We start from the raw sequence: 20,547 nt of genomic DNA on the forward strand, positions 1-20,547 counted from the left end.
CGCCCAAGCGGCTAACGAGCCAAACAGGAGCGAAGAGGATAAAAGTACAAGCAAAAGTAAAGCGATTTTTAATCTTTTTACGGGTAGGGAAGGTTGGTGGAGGTTTTCAAAGGTTTGTTTGGTGTTCCTTTCAGTAGTGTATCCCACATATGTTACCCCACATTGTAACATTTCAATTTATAACATTGAAGTTTAGAGGGCTATATTTTTTTTTATTCATTTCTCCCAAAAAAAAATCACATTTTAGGAATCAGGATAAAAATCTACATTAGAAAACTCTCATTTCAATTATTTTCTTTAAGTGCGGTACATGAAACCGAAAAGATCCGACTTTGCTACGAGTTAACCTTATTCATCTGTCACATGTGATAGCTATGTTTATTAATCTCATACAGACGAAAACAAAATAACTTTCAGACGCCGTTGCAATATTCACAATCTTACCTATTAGGTACTAATTGGGACTTCCCAGCAATCATAAGGGCACCGTGAATTCTCTCTTAATCCTATTGGTATACAGACTTAAGACTATACGCACGGACTTTGGCATACGAGTGATTCGTAAAAAAAGAAAAAAAACATACAATATAGGAGTTAGCCCTTTAAAACTGTTAGAATTTTCTGTGAGACACCATCATAGAAAACTTAAATACTTTCTTGATATACTATTTTTATTGTTGCTCAGCTGTAATATACTAATACATCATAAGAGATTATATAGACCTCAGTGTAATTCACTAATACTGAGGACTCTATAATCTCATATGATGTATAAGCGTGCGCAGTAAAAGTGACGATTGATTTTTTTTGTCATTTTGCCCACCTACTGAGGCTAGTTTATTGTGCACCCCATACTAATTCTGTGAATGGATTACAGAGTAGAGTTCACAAAGGGTCTGTATAATGTGTGTGTGTGTGTGTGTGTGTGTGTGTGTGTGTGTAACATAACAATGTTTCAGCAGTCATCAATAGATGGATAGTAACAACATAATGCAGTGACCCGCCCTGAACATCAGGATCTCAGGGCCATGCACATGTAAACTATATATCTTTTGTCGTGTTGTTTTATCATTATTACCATTATTATTATTATTATTTGTATTTATTATTATTATGCCATGTCAGGATCATTATAAAACTAATTCAAAGACCATATCGGTCTAAACTTTATAACAGAGATAAAACTAATGAAATATATTTTTAGATGAGTAATGTGTGGATAGCGTGGACAGATAAAACAAAAATTATCGAAGGAGGCGACAGATAAACCACAGTTTATCTCGAATTGCTTAAGGATGGCAGATGGTCATCATGCAGTTTCTTGAAATATAGACCCCGATGCCTGTATTTCATAAATTAAAAAAATATATATGGTCAGCAATTTTAGTTCCACACCAAAAATGGCTTTTGTCTAATTCTAAGTGTTTTTATTAACGCCACACCGGACACATAAGCACCAGCCGCGGAAATGACATCATATCCACCTGGTAAATGTTTGATAACATTATTGTAGTTTGTATGAACTTACGAACGATGAAATTAAAAACATAACTCACACACTTAATAATGTGATAATTATATTTCTGCCTCATATGAGTAAATAAAGAATGACTTGACAAGATGTATACAAGGGGGTTTCCCGATTGCCTGGAAACCCCCTTGACGCCCACGCTGTTTATCTTAAGTGTTTTGTTGTATCGTTACAGGTGTCCGAAACCTGATAAACAACTCGGAAAAAATCGCCACTTTTCAAGAATCATATCTGAAGCGAACCAAGTGCCTGGAGGCAGCACGAGATGAAGCACAGAACAACCTGACTCATCAAGCAAGTAACTCAAAGATCTATCACGCACTCGAAGGGATCCAGAGCCGAATTGCTTTGACAACTTTCTTGAAGCTGTACCCTGCTGTCGTGCGCTGTATGAAGAACATCATAGAGAATCATATGAGTTGGTCAGCCGAGTCCTTTCCATCACCAACACGGAGTTCATCATGGCATTAGTGATGACCAACCGCGCCTTGAACTATCTGAGGAGCCGGACATCCAGCTTACAAACACAACTCCGTCAGCAGGTCGATATCTACTCACACGATTTGTGCGTACTACATGGCGACATGTGGTGTAATGGTCGGCATCCTCGCCTCGCAGACGAGGGGACTCGATTTCGATTCTCGGGCAGGGTGAAACTATGGGCAAGTTTCTTTACGTCATTTGCCCCTGTTAATCGATTTGAGGATCGTATTCCGGGGTAATGGTTAGCCAGTGCAGTTGGCGAGTTGTCCGGTCTTCTGATCCAGTATTTTATTAGTCAGTACATGCTGCCTTTTAGATGTAACCTGGTCTATATATATAAAATTTCTTGTGTAGATTGTTAATCATTATGTAAATATTGTTAAGGACTGGTGGTCCTAGACTGTGTCAAACCATAGTTCACCACTCCGGTAACAGTAAGAAATAACAAGGTCGCCAATGAAATTAATAAACGAAAGGAATAAGCAATACACTAGAATAAATTAAAATACAAATTAATTTAACAAAATAAATGAAGTATCTGACAAGTACCAACAAACGAATCAAAAGTCAAGTTTACAAGTATTAACCGATTTGGGAATATTCACAGCACAGCAGACAAACAAGTTAGGTTTATCATAATTACAGTGACAAGTGAGCAAACAATAACGAGGGTTAGAGTACACCAACCAATACAATACAAAGACGATTAGATAACTCCACCGTTCTTTTACCAGTATAATGTTACGAAATTTCAAGCCTAGTACACCATAGTATATCCTACACACAATAGTATATCCTACAAACAATATTACATCCTATACAAAGAAAATATTCTATCCTAATTACCCTCCAATTTCCTTGACTCACACACTCAACAATATAATGTATACTCAAGTTAAGGTCTTTGCTATGTGTTGAACTCCTTCCACCGTTTCCACCTTCCTCAGCCACGCCAAACCTGCTCCTTCTCTATCCAGTGTACTATGGTCACCACATCGCTTTTTGGCGGGAATCTACAACCAATGAGGAATCAGTTTTCCAGTGGCGCCATGGAACGTCACCTCTGACGTTTCAGCCGGCTTCTCACGTTCCATGCCCACGTGGTCTAGCTAGGTTTGATGTGGTTGTTGCCGTAGTTTCTAATTGCTGGTTTCTACTCCTGAGACTCAACGTAACGTAACGTAACGTCACGTCACAATATTGATTAATAAATCACATTCGTATACAGTACTTCAACATTATAAATTATTTTTATTATATTTCATATGGAAACTTAATATAATTACTGTGTCTGATGTGCTTTCGGGTATTCCAGAAAATATCCATAAAGACATTTCTGTGGAAGTCAGTGACGTCATTGATATCTTTGATCGGCGGAACCCAAGGCAAATTAATTTTGATTACATTCTTGCAGATGAGGACGTGTAATCAAAATAAAATAAATTTATATATTGAATGTGTCGTGTACTTTTCCTTTTTGAATGTTTGTTGTGACAGTGAATGTTTACTCTCACTCTAAATTAACCTTTGATTATTATTTCAAATCTCTTTATATCCAAAGCCTCAGAAAGTCCCTGAAATTGCTCAAATTTCAAAATTGGGGAGACCCCCCCTCCCCCAACCAAAACCCTGACTACACCCCTATTAGTCGTCACATTGTGTACCTCCATAAGTAGACACGGTTGTTACTTTGTGTGTACATCAGCTGGTGTGTGTACTCTACCTTCTGTATATTTATAAAAGGACTTACTTTCAAGCCACACTGAATTACTGCTCTTAATGCCACAGTAAAATTTAATAGTTTGGTATCCTTACCATGGAGTAGTTATTGAAGCTTCACCCACACAGTATAATTGAGGAAGCTTCACCCACATGCACACTCACACCTACTACACACAACATAACAACACACATACACCCACACCTGCTACACACAACACAACAACACACATACACCCACACCTGCTACACACAACACAACAACACGCATACACCCACACCTGCTACACACAACACAACACCATACATACACCCACACCTGCTACACACAACACAACAACACACATACACACCCACACCTGCTACACACAACACAACACCATACATACACCCACACCTGCTACACACAACACAACAACACACATACACCCACACCTGCTACACACAACACAACACCATACATACACCCACACCTACAACATACAATATTTCTCACTCATTAATACCACTTTACAAGACCACACTTGCTAGACACTGACCCATCTGCCTTAAATCATAATCCTCGCCCTGTTTCCTGTGTGGTCTGACAGAAGCATCCTGAGTCTTGCACGCTGACTGGGCCTTTACGTCATCATTTCCAGTTGCGTGATGAGACTTAAGAACAGATTTTGTTTTCTGGCTAAATTATCACCTTTGTTTTGGTAAAGTTTCTGTTGACATCACAGCAATGGCCTCCTGGAGATATGTCGGTCAGGTGAAGAGATCCTGCAGCTCTCTCTCTCTCTCTCTCCCTCTCTCTCTCTCTCTCTCTCTCTCTCCCTCTCTCTCTCTCACACACACAGATACGCACATCATCGTGGGAATTCTCATGAGCAATGCTGTACGAAGGAAGTGATGTTAAAATGTCACTGTCGTTAAAGGTCATGGTGCAGCGGGGCGACTCAACACGTAGTTTTAAAGAATACAAATATGAGAGAGATATTGACCTGACTACTCATAGAATTCATTTATATAGGTAAAGGTGGATAGTTAAATACACAGACATAATTTCTAAACACAATTTAATAACATATCAGTGCCTCTTCAAACAGCCTGAAATTTGTCCAAGATCGGAGTATTTGTTACAGCTGCTACAAGTACATTACGTGAAGATCTTAGCATTCACCAGGGAACACACCATTCACGCAACAGAGATCGTCGTCAGTGGCCAGACCATTCGTCTCCCACGGTCCTTCACACACGTTGTAGTACAGAGTAATCTGAATGGAAAAAAAAGACATTAGTCATTCATCTTTGCGACAGACTCATAACTGCACAGTAAATCTTCCTCAATGCGGTAAACACTGGCTGTAGTTAACTATGTAAGATTTTTAAGTGACGTATATTATCTCTCATTGTTGATGACTTGTGTGTTTACAAAAATACGCACTTAAAGGCCTTACTTGTTGAAGCGCAGTAATAACGTTAAAAGATTTAAATGTGTTTATGAACAATAAGAACAACAATTTGCTCTCTCTCTCTCTCTCTCTCTCTCATAACACCACTTACCTCCTGAGGTGCGAAGTCATTAAAGCCCAGTCTTTCGAGACCATCACACATCTCCTGGCCCAGGGTAATGTTGCCCACTAGGAGGTTCAGGTCCCCGTCGTTCGTATATTTCAGCCACTGGAGGTACATAAGTCATAATATCCATTAATGATATGTTGCACTAGTAACGCCTTTGGATAATATGTCAGCGATACCGTTAATAACGTTTGATAATATCAGATGAACTGACATTCACCCTCCTATGATACTTTCATATGTACTGGCAGTGACACACGGGGTAAGAGCAGTGTGCTCAACTGACCTCCTCTGAACACACGAGTTGGCATCTGTTTCCCTCCTCACAGTTCGCGATTTCAATAGGCGGGAGCTCGTCGATCATGATCTCTCCCTCCGGTGTGTTGGCGAAGGCGCCGCACCCACATAGATGCTCTTCTTGACCCCTGGAGCATAAGGTGGATGTAGAAATACTGTATTGAGATGCGGGAGTGAACCATATAAATCTCTCTCTCTCTCTCTCTCAGGAATACCGTGCTTTATTAATTTCTATAAAATATTTGGGAAAAAATAATTGTATTTTTTTTGTTTTTTTTGTTTTTTTTATCTGATGTTAAGACGACGATAATTTTAAACCTATATTTTTGTCTGGGGTTTGGGAAAGAAAATCTGAAATTCAACTTAGTTCTCTGAAATTTGGGAAGAAAAAGATGATTTTTGAAGGATTTTTCTAACTTCTGGGGAGGAATGTAAAAAAAAATAAGCTTTTATTTGAAGTTATTGTGGAGAAAATAAAATTGCACTTTTTTTCTCAAGTTCTGGGGAAGAGAGACAAAAAATTTCACGTTTTTTCTAAGATTTGTCTAAAAAAAATACTTATAATTTGGCTTTACTAGATTATTTTGGTGACGTGATAAGACGATTCACTTTTAAACAAAATAAAGTTAAGAGATAAGGAGAGATAAGGGAGATGATATATATTGATTCATTCATATATTTCTAATCTAATGAGAATGTGTGTGTGTGTGTGTGTGTGTGTGTTTTAATATTTACAAATGTGTCTACAGAAAATTTGGCCCACGAACAGAGATCTTACATAGTTACAGACACAGATGATCATTACAGATATATTGTCATAAGAATTTATTGCGATCTTCACACTAAACACAACAAGAAATTAATCCTCCTCTCTGTCTTCTTACTGGCGACACACACACACACACACACACACACACACACACACACACACACACACACACACACTGGATTAAGTAATACTTGTTTGGGAAATAATTAAGGTATGTAAATCCATTGATCATTGCTCTGGTGTATAAAAGGAATATGTGTTTTATTTCTAGTACATCAACGATAATTAAATTCATGTGGTAATTGGGATGAATGGAATACCTTGTGTGGCTTAATATGGAGTCTGGTTGACTTCACAATAGTAATCAGAAAACCTTTGGAAAATTAGTAAACAAAATTTTTAACTTGGACTCGTGTTACCAGGCCAGGGCGCAGAGGCTGAGGAGGACCAAAAAGCACTTCATCTTTCTTCTTCGCTCGTAGAAGAAACTGTTGATGAATTCCCCTCTAGCAAGCAGTTTTATAGTAGCTGGCGCCCTCCATGACCCCCTTCAATAGACACTGTCACCTGTCGACTCCCAGGACATGGAAATGAACCTGGCTCACTTAGCCGTTGGCAACTGTATCCACTCTGGCTGTTGTTATGCAAGTCACGTAATATTAAAATTAAGTTGTTTTTTTCTCTCTGTTGAAATTTCACCGGTAATGCATCTGCTACTGAGAGAAACTGAGAAACTCGAATGATAGCGACCTTGTAGGGAACACAGCTGATATATTAACTTTAATTTATTGCAATACTGAATCAAATATTACCAGTATTAGAGACACACTTCGTCATATATAAAAGAGATTATTATACATAACCTGCAGGTGGAGCCTCACTGTCTAATTTCTAACGTAATAGTGAGGTTATTTTATTAAACACTTGATGATCGGTTACTGAAGGGGACGCCACATCTGATGTTTGACGATTTTATTCAGTTCAGTGGGAGGAGGTGTGTACACAAGGGGTTAGAGAGATGCTTACTATTAGGTCGACACATGGAACTCCACAGGACAAAAATACAAGAGGAACATGACACTTGGACTGGTGGAACATAGAGAGCTTCCCGCCAGACTGACTCACTGTAGAATAAACAAAATAGTTTTCGCGGGTCAAAAGATCACTATAGTTGAGCTAAACACTGGGAGCAGCCAAGTGCGGTTCTTACTCAGTCTTGTTCAAGTAACTTTAGAACCTCACCATAGAGCTTCTTACAATCGGTATATCTGATCCTGGATGGCTGACGGAACAACTTAACTTAACCTAACATAATCTACCTTAACTTAACCAAACTTTCCCTAATCCAACCCAGCCTAACCTAGCCAAACCGAATCTGACTTTCCTAATCCAATCCAACCTAACCTAACCTAATCAAACCTGCTCTAATCTAACCTACCCTAATCCAAACTAGCCTCTACCAAATAATGTAAGGGAAAGGGCAAAGCTTTTTAGAAGAACAATTAAGATTATGATGAGCTATAACTATCTTTTGAGGGCTTACTTCTGGACCTCCTCTGTTAGTCACTCTGTAATTTGCAGTGTGATTCCATCTGGACGCTTCTTGTTGGATCAATGGATATCTGATATATTGTATTTGCTATGTCCCTTATGCCAATCCCTCTAGGCCTTACAGACGAGGGCGTGACTGTTGTATTGATCTGCCCAGGTGTTGCTGAAGATACATTTGTAAACTGTGTGACGACCGTTGTTTATGTTATTAAGTGGATATGACATACACAGTGTGCTTGAAGAATGTGAGGCTATAACATCCCAATAACACTGTCTAAAATAAAAATAGTAATAGCAACAACAATAATAATAATAATAATAATAATAATAATAATAATAATAATAATAATAGCATTAACAATAGAAATAATGTTCTGACAAAATCACAACACTCATATGAATAAGGTATAAGAATGTTAGCTAGTTTAGGTTTAAGTCAACCAATGCAGTGATAAGTGTATAGCAACCACATGACGTTATCTCAGGTGACTGTATTCCTGAGGCATGTCACCTGACAACCCCACCTTGAACCATGACAAGGTCGGCTACTGCAGGGGTCGTTTGGTTTTTTTTACTGAGTACGGTGGAATGTGACTGAACTTCTTCACCTCCACCTCACTCTCATGGCATCACTTCAGTATGGTACTATTGACTCAATTTATAACTCCTGATAGTTGTGTCCCAGGTAAAAAAAAAAGATAGTGCAAGCGTAGTGAGGGGGGGTTGGACTAGAGGAGGGGAGACAATTATAATAACTTGGAATAAACTGATCAGAGGAAATATTAACAGGGCGAAATAGGAGGGGGGTGATATGCTGACAAATACACTATATTGACTGGCCTGTGAATGGGATAAAATACTGAAGAGAGAATAACGTGACAAAGATTGATTCAAGGTGTTACACAGGGCTCTGTTCTTTCACCTACTCTCTTCCTTCTTTTTATTAAGGATTTACTTCACACTACGACTAATTTCATCCATATTCTTACGCTGATGATTCCACTCTTCACTCTTCTTCACATTTTTCCTTTCCCTCTAATTCTCAAACTAGATCTGTTTATAGAGCTGATATCGTTTCATTTAATAATGCGGATCTGTACTGCATCTCCGAATGGGGAGGTAGAAACTTGGTTAAATTAAATAGTAATAAAACACAGTATTTCCCAATTACACTTACGAAATTAGAAGATCTCCAACCAATCACATTTTAGGACCCAATCATTCAGCCAAATTCTAAGGTAGATATGCTAAGCCTCACCATTTCCTCTAATATGTCATGGAAGTCACACATCCACAACATTGCTAAAGCTGCCTCCTGAAAGCTGGGAATGCTGTACAGATGCCGTAGCTACTTCACTCCTGAGCAGTTGCTTCAAGTATATAAGGGATTCATTCGTCTTAACTTGGAGTACTGCTCTCATATCTGGGGTGGCTCTTCTTCTGTCCAACTCTTCGCCGCAATGTTGCTTCACTCTCTCTCTTTTACAGGTACTTTAATGGGCAATGGATTTGGCATCCTGTGTACCGCCGGCAAGGTCGTGGGGTCGTAACACTCGCCTTGTCCGCGGTGCCCACCGTTTCTGTGTGGATGTCGTTCACACTGAATAGCCCGTTAAAGTACATCCTTCTTTCCCCACAGCCAAACTGTGGAATGCTCTGCCTTCTTCTGTGTTTCCACACTCATACAATTTGTCTCACTTCAAAAAGCTGGATTCCGGCATCTTCGTGGTGTAGATTAATTTAGTCTTTTTCTTTTCTATTTTCAATTTATTTTTACTCTTATTTCTTCGCCCCGCAGGCTCCGTTGTGGGTCGATAACCTGTGTCCGGGTGGGCTATTCCCTGTAAAAAAAAAATAATAATAATAATTAAATAAGGAGAAACTAAGATGTCGGGGGAAAAAAGAATAACATCGGTTCTCCATTTAATTAATCTTTTTCGGGAGATTCTGAGATGTCAAAGTCATATCAATATCTTTGTTTTATCAGACAAAGTGAGATGGCCTATATATTATTAATTTATTTATTTATACATACACCTGCTGTGATTTCATTATATTAGTTCCCTTTTACCAAACTAAACAGAAATTTGCCCCCAAGAATCATAGAAACATTTGAGACCGTAATTTGTATGTGATATATCTTCCCTGTAATGAAATACATGTAATTAATACCCAGTGGAATTTTCATACAAGGAGAGCAAGTGTAAACACATTCTGGACTCAATAATACAACAGCCAACATTACAACACACACAATATAGAGAGATAAATTAAATACATATAAATAAAGACACTACACCAATAGTTAAGGTTCAAGGTGTCGACTTAACCTTATTTGAAATGTTATGACCCTTGTCCCTCTAACGAATCAGCTAACTAACCCAAGTAACTAACTAACTAACTAATAAATTGTATAATTGACTAATTAATTAAATAGTTAACCAATTAATTAACGAACTAATAAATTAAATAACTATTTAATTAAATAACGAATCAACTAACTTATAAACTAAATAGCTAATTAATTAACTAACCAGCAAATCAATTAACTAAGTAACTAACTAACTAATCAACTAACTAATTAACTAACTAACAACCAGTTGGCCCTACAGTCGAGCAGGTCTCCCGGGCGCCAGTGTGGTGACCAACGGGTAACACGCCACCATAGCGACAACACTACGATGCTAGCAGACACGAAAGCAACCATTTTTACACAGGTGTTGACCGAGAGTTGTGGGAGCGACCAGCTGACTGCATTACCTTGAATACTATCTGGAGACTGTGACAAGCTAGTATAAAACTGACTTGTGGTTGAAGACTCTCACAGTGTCTCTTACTAGAAGCAAGAAATATGAAGTCCATCCTAGTTCTTTTCTCCATCATCGCCCTGACATGGTAATGCTGTCCTGAACTCTCTCACTCGAGGGGAAGACCTTAACTTGTCATTAACTTGTGACTATTACAATCACAATAAGTTGAAGCTAATAGGAGATTCGTAGAGGTAACCTGATTAGTTGATTTTGTACACTGAATACTGCACTCACTTTCTGTTCTAAGAGTAATTGGTTCGATCCCCGGGCAATCCCAATTTACAGCTACGGGAACTTTGCAATTGGGTAAGCGAAGGTGGTTGAGATCAGTGCACACACATCACACTACAGTACTTCCTTGTGTATTCAATCAAGGCTTAGTTACTGAGTGCTGTGTCCACATTAATGGCCAGTTATGTCAATGGACCCCCACTTTCACTTTAACATACAGATCATTACAAACTGTAGATCAATGTGGATAGCAGTTCAAGAATAAAAAAAAAATACATAAATAGATAGAAAGATGAAGGAGGGGAATATAGACACAAGAGAACTTCACAGACGACTTGTACTCCATTAGTTATATACATGATTGTGGGTCAGAGGAAATATACTCTCTTATGCTGTTTTTCTCATTCCTCTCATGTTCCTCTCCTAAGTTCTCTTCATTTTCCCCTTCTCCTTATCTTCCTTTCATCCTTCCCCTCCCCTCCTCCTCCCCTTCCCCTCTTCCTCCCCCTCCCCGTCCTCCTCCCCCTTCCTCTCGTCCTTCCCTTCCCCCCTCATCCTCCCCCTCCCTTTCTATCACCTCCTCCTCTTCATCTTCCCCTTCCCGCATTTCCCCCTACCCCTTCATACTCCCTCTCATCCTCATCGTCCCCCTCATACTCTCCCTCCCTCTCTTCATCGTCCCCCTCATCCTCCCCTCCCCCTTTCTCCTTTATCACACTCCTCTTATTCTCCCTCTTCCTCTTCTCCTCTTTTCCCCTATCCCCTTCATCCTCTCCCTCCTTTCACCCCCCTATCCCCACCTTCCTCCTCCTCCTCCTCCTCCTCCTCCTCCTCCCCTAGCCCTCCCCCTAGACCCCTCTAGCCTTCCCCCCATCACTGTTCCACTGAGGAGTCACGCTAGCATCTTCCACAGGGCCGGGAAAGACAGAGATATCTGCCACTGCGCCGCCTTCGTGTCCCTGCCTGAGGGTGAGTTCATCGTGGACCTGCTCCCAGACACGCAAATCGAGGACTGTGATGACGCCGGTTACTGCCAAATTCGTTGTACTGAAGAGGTTAGTTCAACACTGTAGTCAAAGTGCTAATGTCCCTCAGCCCTTTACCGTGGTGAAAAGGGTGCAGCTGCCCCAACATTTAAATTGCACCAAGGCCCACACAGGTCAAAATGCAGCCCTGATGTCCCTGGTACACAAAGGCCCTCCTGGTCTTCATAAAGTATTAGACATTCCAAGTTTGGGTCTTTTGTGAAATATACAATGTGTCTCAGAAAAATATATACACACTATCTGACAGATCTCAGCGGAGATCACGTAAATGCTTGTATTATAACAGCAACATTGCCCTCACGTGTTGATGTGTGAGGTCTCCCACAAGTGAGGACAATGTTGCAGTTGTATTATAAGCATTCACGCGATCTCCACGAAAATATGTAAAGCGGTGTGTTTACATTTTGTCGAGACACCTTGTATACCTCCATGTAATACCTTAAATGATTATGGCGATAATTTCAATATATATTTTGGTCAAAATTTTAAACTGGTCTGTTTGTATGGACGGTCACTTAGACCAACAAAATACGAGCAATACATATTAATAGTTATGATGTCTGCAAGGCCACGAAGAAGCTCATATTGAACTTTTTTAACTTGTCAAAACATAAAGGTAAATTCAGACGCTTGAAATTACTGCGTTGACTACGAAAGATACCACAAGGACAAGAAAATATTCACTATTATTTCGATGTTTGCTCCGCGTTGGTAAATACTATATACGCAAACAAATTTCAATGTTCATTTTACAAATATTTTACATTAACCAGATGATACTCTTAATTATTGAATGCTTTTCTTGAGATAAATGAACAGTATTTACGGGAATGAGTCTTCGAACTTACCTGGCTGTCATCCAGTGCGGGTAAACTGTTATACTGTACTTCACTTGGGGTCAATGCTGCTCTAGTTTGGGAGGGAGCGAAAATTTAACCCCGACTATAACCTTCAAGACAGCTGCAACCCTTGACAGTTGTTGTTGACGCTGTATCTGTTTTATTCTGGCAATATAAACTGTTTAAATTTCATGCTATATCTGTTTATATCTCTCAATAGTAAACTGCTTCAATTCATATTTGGATCTAAGTTTCATTCTGGCTAAATAAACTGTGTCACTATCACTGTATCTTTCTGTACTTACAGTGGGTCAGCGCTAGTCAGGACGGCGATCTTGATATGATTGTCGGCAACTCTACCCTAGGGCAGGACATGTGCGATGACTTGGCGTTGGAGGGCTTCCATAATCTCGAGCCTGAGGAGGTTAATATTACTGAGAGAGAGAGAGAGAGAGAGAGAGAGAGAGAGAGAGAGAGTGTGTGTGTGTGTGTGTGTGTATAAGGAGTAGAATATTGACCATGGGAGTATGAGAAAGAATAATGACCATGAATGTATAAGGAGTAGAATAATGACCATGGGTGTATAAGGAATATTAACCATTGGTGTATGAGGAATATTGACCATGGGAGTATGAGAAAGAATAATGACCATGAATGTATAAGGAGTAGAATAATGACCCTGGGTGTATGAGGAATATTAACCATGGGAGTATGAGAAAGAATATTGACCATAGTTTTGCTAGGACGCCCACTAATAACACACCTCACCCATGCCTCACAGGTGAACTTATACTACGGACTGTGTGATGGCCCCTGGATGGACAACGGCCTGGCTAGCATTGATAAGCTATGCTGCAATGACGGAGTGTACCCCGGCCACTGTTAGCCAGCACCTACCACGTCTCTACCACCCCCTACCACGTCCCTTCCACCGATTACCATGTCCCTACCACCCCCTGCCTTGTCCCTACCACGTCCCTACCACCCCTTACCATGTCCCTACCACCGATTACCATGTCCCTACCACCCCCTGCCTTGTCCCTACCACGTCCCTACCACTCCTTACCATGTCCCTACCAATTCTCGTCCTTATAACCCCTACCATACCCCTTCCACACCCCCTACCATGTCCCTACCACCCCCTACCATGTCCCTACCACACCCTACCACCCCTTGCCATGTCCCCACCACCCCCTACCATGTCCCTACCGTACCATACCACTCCCTACCACCCGATATCTCTCGACTTTGTTTTTCAGTCTAATTTTAAGTGAAACAAAAGACTCTTGGACTTTTATTGTTTGGAAAATGATGTACTCTTTAGATGTGTGTCATTACCTGGCATTAATAAAAGAGTAGATAAGATGATTTTCTGAGTGTGTTTTTCGTCGACTCCAAATACTGTACTTACAGTATGTTTAGTCACCACCCAGCATAAGCCAGCTCCAAGGTGTTCAGTGTCTGTATCAGTCGTCGAAATTTATGATTTAATTGATTTCATAAAAATATCTCTCTCTTGACACTTTTAACTGGACAATCTTCCCTATTTACTCTATTTTGTCTATATCTCAACATTTATTTATTTATCTACTACTTATTTCTTGTCCTACCTTTACATTTCCATTTATTATTCCTTTGATTCGTCCATTTTATCGTCTGCTTATTGAGAAATTATGTGTATATCTTATTTTCTCAGAGATTTAATATGTAAGACAACTGAGTTTCTATTTTTACTCCATAACCTTCTTTTAAGTGTTGATACTGTTTATTGCATAATTGTAAGGATGGAAGTTAACATCCTCCTTTAGGTTGAGAGAGAGGGGAGCATATTTCCACTCACAGAAACATACACAGACACACGTCATATAGTAATTAAGTTATGGATATTAAGAAAGAATAAAAAATAAATATGCAAATGAAAAAATTAAATGACAAGAGACAGTTAGATGGAAACAAAATATGGTGAGATACGTAAATGAAGACAAAGACTGGTAGGAGACACGTAGATGGAGACAAAGACTGGTAGGAGACACGTAGATGGAGACAAAGACTGGTAGGAGACACGTAGATGGAGACAAAGACTGGTAGGAGACACGTCGATGGAGACAAAGACTGGTAGGAGACACGTAGATGGAGACAAAGACTGGTAGGAGACACGTACAGTAGATGGAGACAAAGACTGGTAGGAGACACGTACAGTAGATGGAGACAAAGACTGGTGACAGAGAGACATTATCTCTCAGCACCGGAAACCTCTTGCGTCTAAAAGTCACGGAGGTATAACGCCATCTCCACGACGCAGTACCTCCTGGGATCCCCGTCTGCCAACACAAAAAAACAACAGCACACAGTTGTCAGCGGAACCTCACCTCAAACACGCGCCAAAGTTGAGAGCGAGAGCAATTTACCCATAAAGAATATCATTACTAAGGAAACCCGTATAGAGACGATCAGTACCTGGAGTTTGAATACCAGTAAAATCCCTCAAAACTGACGTCTTCACTGTTGGATTTATCTACTGTGAAATTTGTTCCTGCGTCCTGCATTTCGTGTGTACAGTATGTAACAGTCTATCAACCGACCAGTCAGCCTCTGAGACACCCCTCCTTCACTACTGCTCACGTGTGTTGGGCCAGAGAGAACCATGGCATCATCAAGTCACGTTAGCATTTACTTGAAGCTCATTATTGTGTCAGTCATAATAGCCTCAGGACTGACCATTGGTGGGGCGGTGGGGAACTCTGTAGTTAACAGGGAAAATAACTATGAGGAATTAGTTTTTAGTGGGGATGGTGGTGGTGGTGATGATGATGGTAGTGATGATGATGATGGTGGTGGTGTAGCTGATAATGGTAACGAGAATGTGGTCGGAGGCAAGAACAGTACATCTCAACCTCAGTGCTTCACAAACGCCACCACCGGATTGCGTACATGCGACTTCTCCCACACTAAGGTACGTACATGAATGTATGTATGTATGTATGTAATGTTATGCTATGTATGTAATGTAATGTATGTATGTATGTATGTATGTATGTATGTATGTATGTATGTAGTCCTATTCCTGATACTTCAGATCAATTTGCGGGATTCTGAAAATTAACGGTGCGGGGCGGGGCCATGAGATTGGTCTGAACAAGGATTCTGAGACATTCCGGCAAAGAGGTCGGAAAAAATACAAATTACCAGGGAAGGCATAAAGAGAGAAACACGAAGAATACGGCAAAATAACGTTTTTCTATTGCATTGTTCATTTTTATAACAGCTGTAATGGGGCCCTGGTACTGTACAGCTATTAATGCTCTAGCAACTCTAAAAGGAACAGAAACTTGTTTTTCTTTCGATTTCCGAAAGGTAAAGAGAGGTGAGGTGAATCGTGCTCCTACTTCTGTTCTGTTGACTGTCGACTGTTCATTAGTCTTTACGAGCTCTTTCTTTACTTAATGCATATAGTAATGATAACAGTCCACTCTTCAAAATTGGTAGTTACTTCAGAGTATCATTGCAATATATAAGATGAGTAGGACACTGTTGTATTCTCGAAAATTTATGGCTGGAACTTTGAAGTTTTGGGTCATTATTCGTTTTAGGACCGTCCACGACTTATTGGACGAAATTATGCTTTTACAGTTTATTTTGATGTGTTTTGGTTGAGTTTCATATTTATTTCTTGAGAAAATTCAAGAATACCTTTCCAACCTAACCCAAACCGTATGTTAAACACAAAAAACGAACCAATCCATACCTAATGAAACCTGGCCTAAAATAACCAAACCTAACTTTATCTAACCTATCTTTACCTAACCTATCCTAACTTTACCTAACTTATATTTACCTACCTAACCTTACCTTTGTCTTTGCAATTTTGTGCCATTTCATGAAGAAGCTATCAAATGGTTCAGAATCGGTAGAGTACAACCACGGAGCTCTATATTGATATTTATATAGAGTGTTAGAGCAGAAAAATATAGTACACTGCTTTCGTTTCAAAATTTTTATTTTTCCAGTTTCATGATTCCCTCGCTAATTGAATATTCATTCTGCAAATATTCACTTAAACAAATATTCTATTTTTACATCTCTTTTTCCTATATAAAAGCTATGGTTCCTTAAGGTAATGTACCAAATATAAAATATTTCATTACTTTCTTAATGTGCTAGGTGCTAAATTACGGTAATTAGGTACTAAATTATAGTACTCAGGTACTAATTTACAGTATTTAGATAGGTATTTCTTGTTTGTGAACTGATTTTATGTTTTTGTTTAGGTTAGGTTAGGTTTGAGTGCGCTATCCTCCAATAGTCTCAGATTAGTTTATTATGACGCGGGTGTGACCTTTGAAATTCATTATCCTGGTCTCTGTGTGTGTGTGTGTGTGTGTGTGTGTGTGTGTGTGTGTGTGTGTGTGTGTGTTTTGTGATATCTCTCTTTGCTACCCACAACATTGAGGAAAGCCAAAGTTGACAAGTTAAAATAACGAGCGGATAATCTAGGGGTTGAAATACGTGGATGCAGCAAGTAAGGAGCACACACATAAGAATCACTGTTATCGTGACACAAATTTGAGGTATGAAAGAGATAAGAAGATTATTAAATAAACCGAGTCACTAAATGGCATTTATATCATTAAGTACCTATTAATACAGTTAATTAGGTACATTACATAACACAAGTTAAACACAACTACTGTATGCAGTAATCAAATCACACCAGAATAGTTCCTGATTATTCTTACTTTAAACATTAAATACACATACTATATACAACAACACAAATACCTGATAGAAATGGCATCTCAGGTAGCATGTCTAGGTTGAGATGGCCAACCACAAGGAACCAGGGATTAACGCTGTAGTCCACTCCCATCAAACCATCACAACACCGTAATACAATTTTTTGTCCACATTCCGGAAGAAGAACGCCGTAGGCCGCAGAGAAGAGATTGAATGAGCTTACCAGGCAGACACACACTTGCCTCGATACCTCGTTCTCATAGTCGGATGGGAAACTGATTCTGAACCGGTGCTCACTGGGGTCGAGTAGCTTCGTGAAGTAGTTTATTCTCCTGGTGTCAAGTTGGGGCAAGTGGTGGTTATGGTGGTAGACTGAGGAGGGGATAGAGTCGTCACAGTGTGTGTGTGTGTGCGTGTGTGTTAGATATCTTCCTAAATGTTAATATTTCAATTCAAACGAGACATAGGTATAATATAATAAGTCCAAGATGAGTGTTTTGTCATCATTAAATTCCATGATCTATTTTCTTTTTTTTTTTCCTTCCAGAAATTGGTAAAACTCTCTGAGCACGCTGGACCTGACACAAGACACCTGTTGGTCATTGGAGCGTTTAATCTGGACTATTACCCATTGTGTTTGAAGTCAGTCCTCCTCGTCAAGTGCTTCACAATCAATCACATTGACTATAGTGACCCAGCCAACCAGTGTCCTGCCCTTCATCGGGCTGTTGTTCAAACCTCTAATGTGACCAAGATGGCGGGAAAGTTCCACCAAGTTGAAGTGCTCGACAGTAGCATAATCTCCTTGAGTCTGACGTCAGGGGCAACAAGGGGTGTATTCACGTTCTTTCGCGTGGTCATCCATGAACTCTACCAACTTATCATTTTAGGGTTCTGTACTTTCACATTACACTCATCCAGGATATCTACCATACATTCAGGAGGACTTGTGGTAAAATCTGACTCTGATTCATTGCACGGCATCAACTTTTCCAATATCTCAATGGTGGAAACTGAAGGTATCTTGGTGGAGAGGGGAGAATTGACCCTGGAGAATGTCATCATCAACAAACTGGATTTTAAGAGCATTATTGTTAATGGGTCGGGAGTGTTGATCCTGAAGAATGTAGTGTTGAAGATGGCGCACCCCAGAGGTCTGGTGTTGGCTGGAGGACAAATTAATGTGATCAACGTCACCTGCAACAATATACTCCTAAGTGACGGCGTCTTCAACTCCAGCTCTAACACCGATATAACCATTTTCCAGTTACCAGATGATGTCGTGCCTCTCACCTTCATAGAAACCACCCTGGGAATTATTTTGAGCCTAATTATAGTCTTCATAATTGTAGGTATTGTATTTTGTTATTGTATATGGTCCAAGTATGTTGAGCCTGAACTTCTCAAGCCTGTGGCAGTCGTATGAACTGGATTATACTTTACAGGATACAGTAGGGTGTTTATCGTCTCAAAAGACGTCAATAAAAACAATCGTAACCGGCGTCCCACTCACGTTTCCACACCTTCCCTTGTTGTGTAAAACATATATTCATATCTTAAAATTCTTCAATCTCATGTATTAAAACACAGAATATTGAACAACTTTAGTATTAACTATTATATACAGTATGTATACTATATCCTAGACATTAACATATTATATATATATACTGTATATATATATATATATATATATATATATATATATATATATATATATATATATATATATATATATATATATATATATATATATATATATTAGGCTGTGCCTTTTTACCATTGACAGACATACTACTATGCAGCATCATACTACAGTATATCCTGTGATTCCTGTCTCACTTGGAAAATATGGGCTCGACAGACTAGCATGATAAACACTTCACAACACAAAAGAGTCAGTGTGTGTGTGTGAGCATATCTGTAGAGCTGGTGCTACAAGTTCATTATATTAAATAGTATGTTCACAATTATTGTACCTTTCCCTACCAGAATACTGATTGTTTCATCTTCAGAGCTCTGAAAACTGGGTACCATAACCAATAGTATTATTATTATTAATCATTATTATTATTATTATTATTATACAACTTTTATAATTGCTATTAATATTAGCATTATTTCGATAATTATCACTCATAATATTATGATAATTATCTCAAAAGAACATACACTTTGATCTTTCTCTCTCTCACTCTGTCAGAAATGATCATATTTGCAGTGTTTTGTATTTTACTCAACAAGACGAATACAGAGACAAGTTAAGAAAATGTTCCATGAATGCTGTACAGTATATCAGAATTAAATAAGAAAAAAAACATTACGTAAAGTTGTTTTCTTTCTATAGTAAAAAATGCAATGAAAACCTGAATTAAAGTTAAACCTCTACTGTATATATTGGACTTGTCTCTCCTTATAATGAGTCAGATGAGGCTTCACAAATAACGGACTCGTGATATAAGGAAGCACTAAAGAAAACGGGTCGATTCCAATTTTATTTCAGGACATTCTTAATAGTTTTGTGTGTGTGTGTGTGTGTGTGTGTGCTTTGTCTCGCATTCTATATCTTTAATCTTTTGAGGACGATGGTTTAGCCCTTTGAAGATTTATGTTTTAACCATTTGAAGACGATAGTCTAACCATTTCAAGATGACAGTTTAACGCTTTGAAGATGACAGTTTAACCCTCTAAGGATGATAGTTAGCGTATATATTTATTACCTCTCTAAAGTAAGATGTGCTATGATATGCTTTGTATTGTTCTGCTGTACTTTTTTGCTTAAAGAGTTACATCTTCGTGTGAGGTCTTTTTTTCTTTTTCTTTTTTTTACGGGGATGAGTCCACCCGGGCACAAGTCACGACCTGGGGGGGGGGGCCCAAATATAATAATAATAATAATAATAATAATAATAATAATAATAATAATAATATTAATAATAATAATAATAATAATAATAATAATAATAATAATAAT

At 39.0% G+C, this 20,547-nt stretch overlaps 3 protein-coding genes across 3 annotated transcripts; 2 read left to right on the plus strand and 1 right to left on the minus strand.

Annotated features, from left to right (window-relative positions):
- Positions 1-4,777: 4,777 nt before the first annotated feature.
- LOC121874829 lies at positions 4,778-6,886 on the minus strand. Its single transcript, XM_042379114.1, has 4 exons — positions 6,782-6,886; positions 5,583-5,721; positions 5,282-5,398; positions 4,778-4,992 (listed from the first exon to the last, which is right to left on the minus strand). Exons 1-4 carry the CDS (start codon positions 6,823-6,825, stop codon positions 4,888-4,890), a joined length of 405 nt encoding a protein of 134 aa, XP_042235048.1. The 5' UTR covers positions 6,826-6,886; the 3' UTR covers positions 4,778-4,887.
- Positions 6,887-10,701: 3,815 nt separating this feature from the next.
- On the plus strand, positions 10,702-14,207 carry LOC121874830. The gene is made up of 4 exons (XM_042379115.1): positions 10,702-10,808; positions 11,868-12,009; positions 13,147-13,263; positions 13,621-14,207. Exons 1-4 carry the CDS (start codon positions 10,765-10,767, stop codon positions 13,723-13,725), a joined length of 408 nt encoding a protein of 135 aa, XP_042235049.1. The 5' UTR covers positions 10,702-10,764; the 3' UTR covers positions 13,726-14,207.
- A 919-nt stretch (positions 14,208-15,126) lies between these two features.
- On the plus strand, positions 15,127-19,896 carry LOC121874905. Its single transcript, XM_042379246.1, has 2 exons — positions 15,127-15,792; positions 18,121-19,896. Exons 1-2 carry the CDS (start codon positions 15,484-15,486, stop codon positions 18,997-18,999), a joined length of 1,188 nt encoding a protein of 395 aa, XP_042235180.1. The 5' UTR covers positions 15,127-15,483; the 3' UTR covers positions 19,000-19,896.
- Positions 19,897-20,547: the final 651 nt, after the last annotated feature.

The sequence above is a fragment of the Homarus americanus genome, unplaced genomic scaffold, assembly GCF_018991925.1.
Source record: "Homarus americanus isolate GMGI-L3 unplaced genomic scaffold, GMGI_Hamer_2.0 scaffold56009, whole genome shotgun sequence".
NCBI classification, from domain to species: domain Eukaryota; kingdom Metazoa; phylum Arthropoda; class Malacostraca; order Decapoda; family Nephropidae; genus Homarus; species Homarus americanus.

What these genes read in the sequence shown, in the direction of transcription:
- LOC121874905 (XM_042379246.1), top strand. Translation starts at nt 15,484, where the DNA reads ATGGCATCATCAAGTCACGTTAGCATTTACTTGAAGCTCATTATTGTG. An exon ending in GCGACTTCTCCCACACTAAG is followed by an intron (nt 15,793 to 18,120) that starts GTACGTACATGA and finishes TTTTCCTTCCAG; the next exon opens with AAATTGGTAAAACTCTCTGA.
- LOC121874829 (XM_042379114.1), bottom strand. Translation starts at nt 6,825, where the DNA reads ATGAAGTGCTTTTTGGTCCTCCTCAGCCTCTGCGCCCTGGCCTG. An exon ending in AGCCTCTGCGCCCTGGCCTG is followed by an intron (nt 5,722 to 6,781) that starts GTAACACGAGTC and finishes CTTATGCTCCAG; the next exon opens with GGGTCAAGAAGAGCATCTAT. An exon ending in ATGACTTCGCACCTCAGGAG is followed by an intron (nt 4,993 to 5,281) that starts GTAAGTGGTGTT and finishes TTTTCCATTCAG; the next exon opens with ATTACTCTGTACTACAACGT.
- LOC121874830 (XM_042379115.1), top strand. Translation starts at nt 10,765, where the DNA reads ATGAAGTCCATCCTAGTTCTTTTCTCCATCATCGCCCTGACATG. An exon ending in TCCATCATCGCCCTGACATG is followed by an intron (nt 10,809 to 11,867) that starts GTAATGCTGTCC and finishes CATCTTCCACAG; the next exon opens with GGCCGGGAAAGACAGAGATA. An exon ending in ATAATCTCGAGCCTGAGGAG is followed by an intron (nt 13,264 to 13,620) that starts GTTAATATTACT and finishes CATGCCTCACAG; the next exon opens with GTGAACTTATACTACGGACT.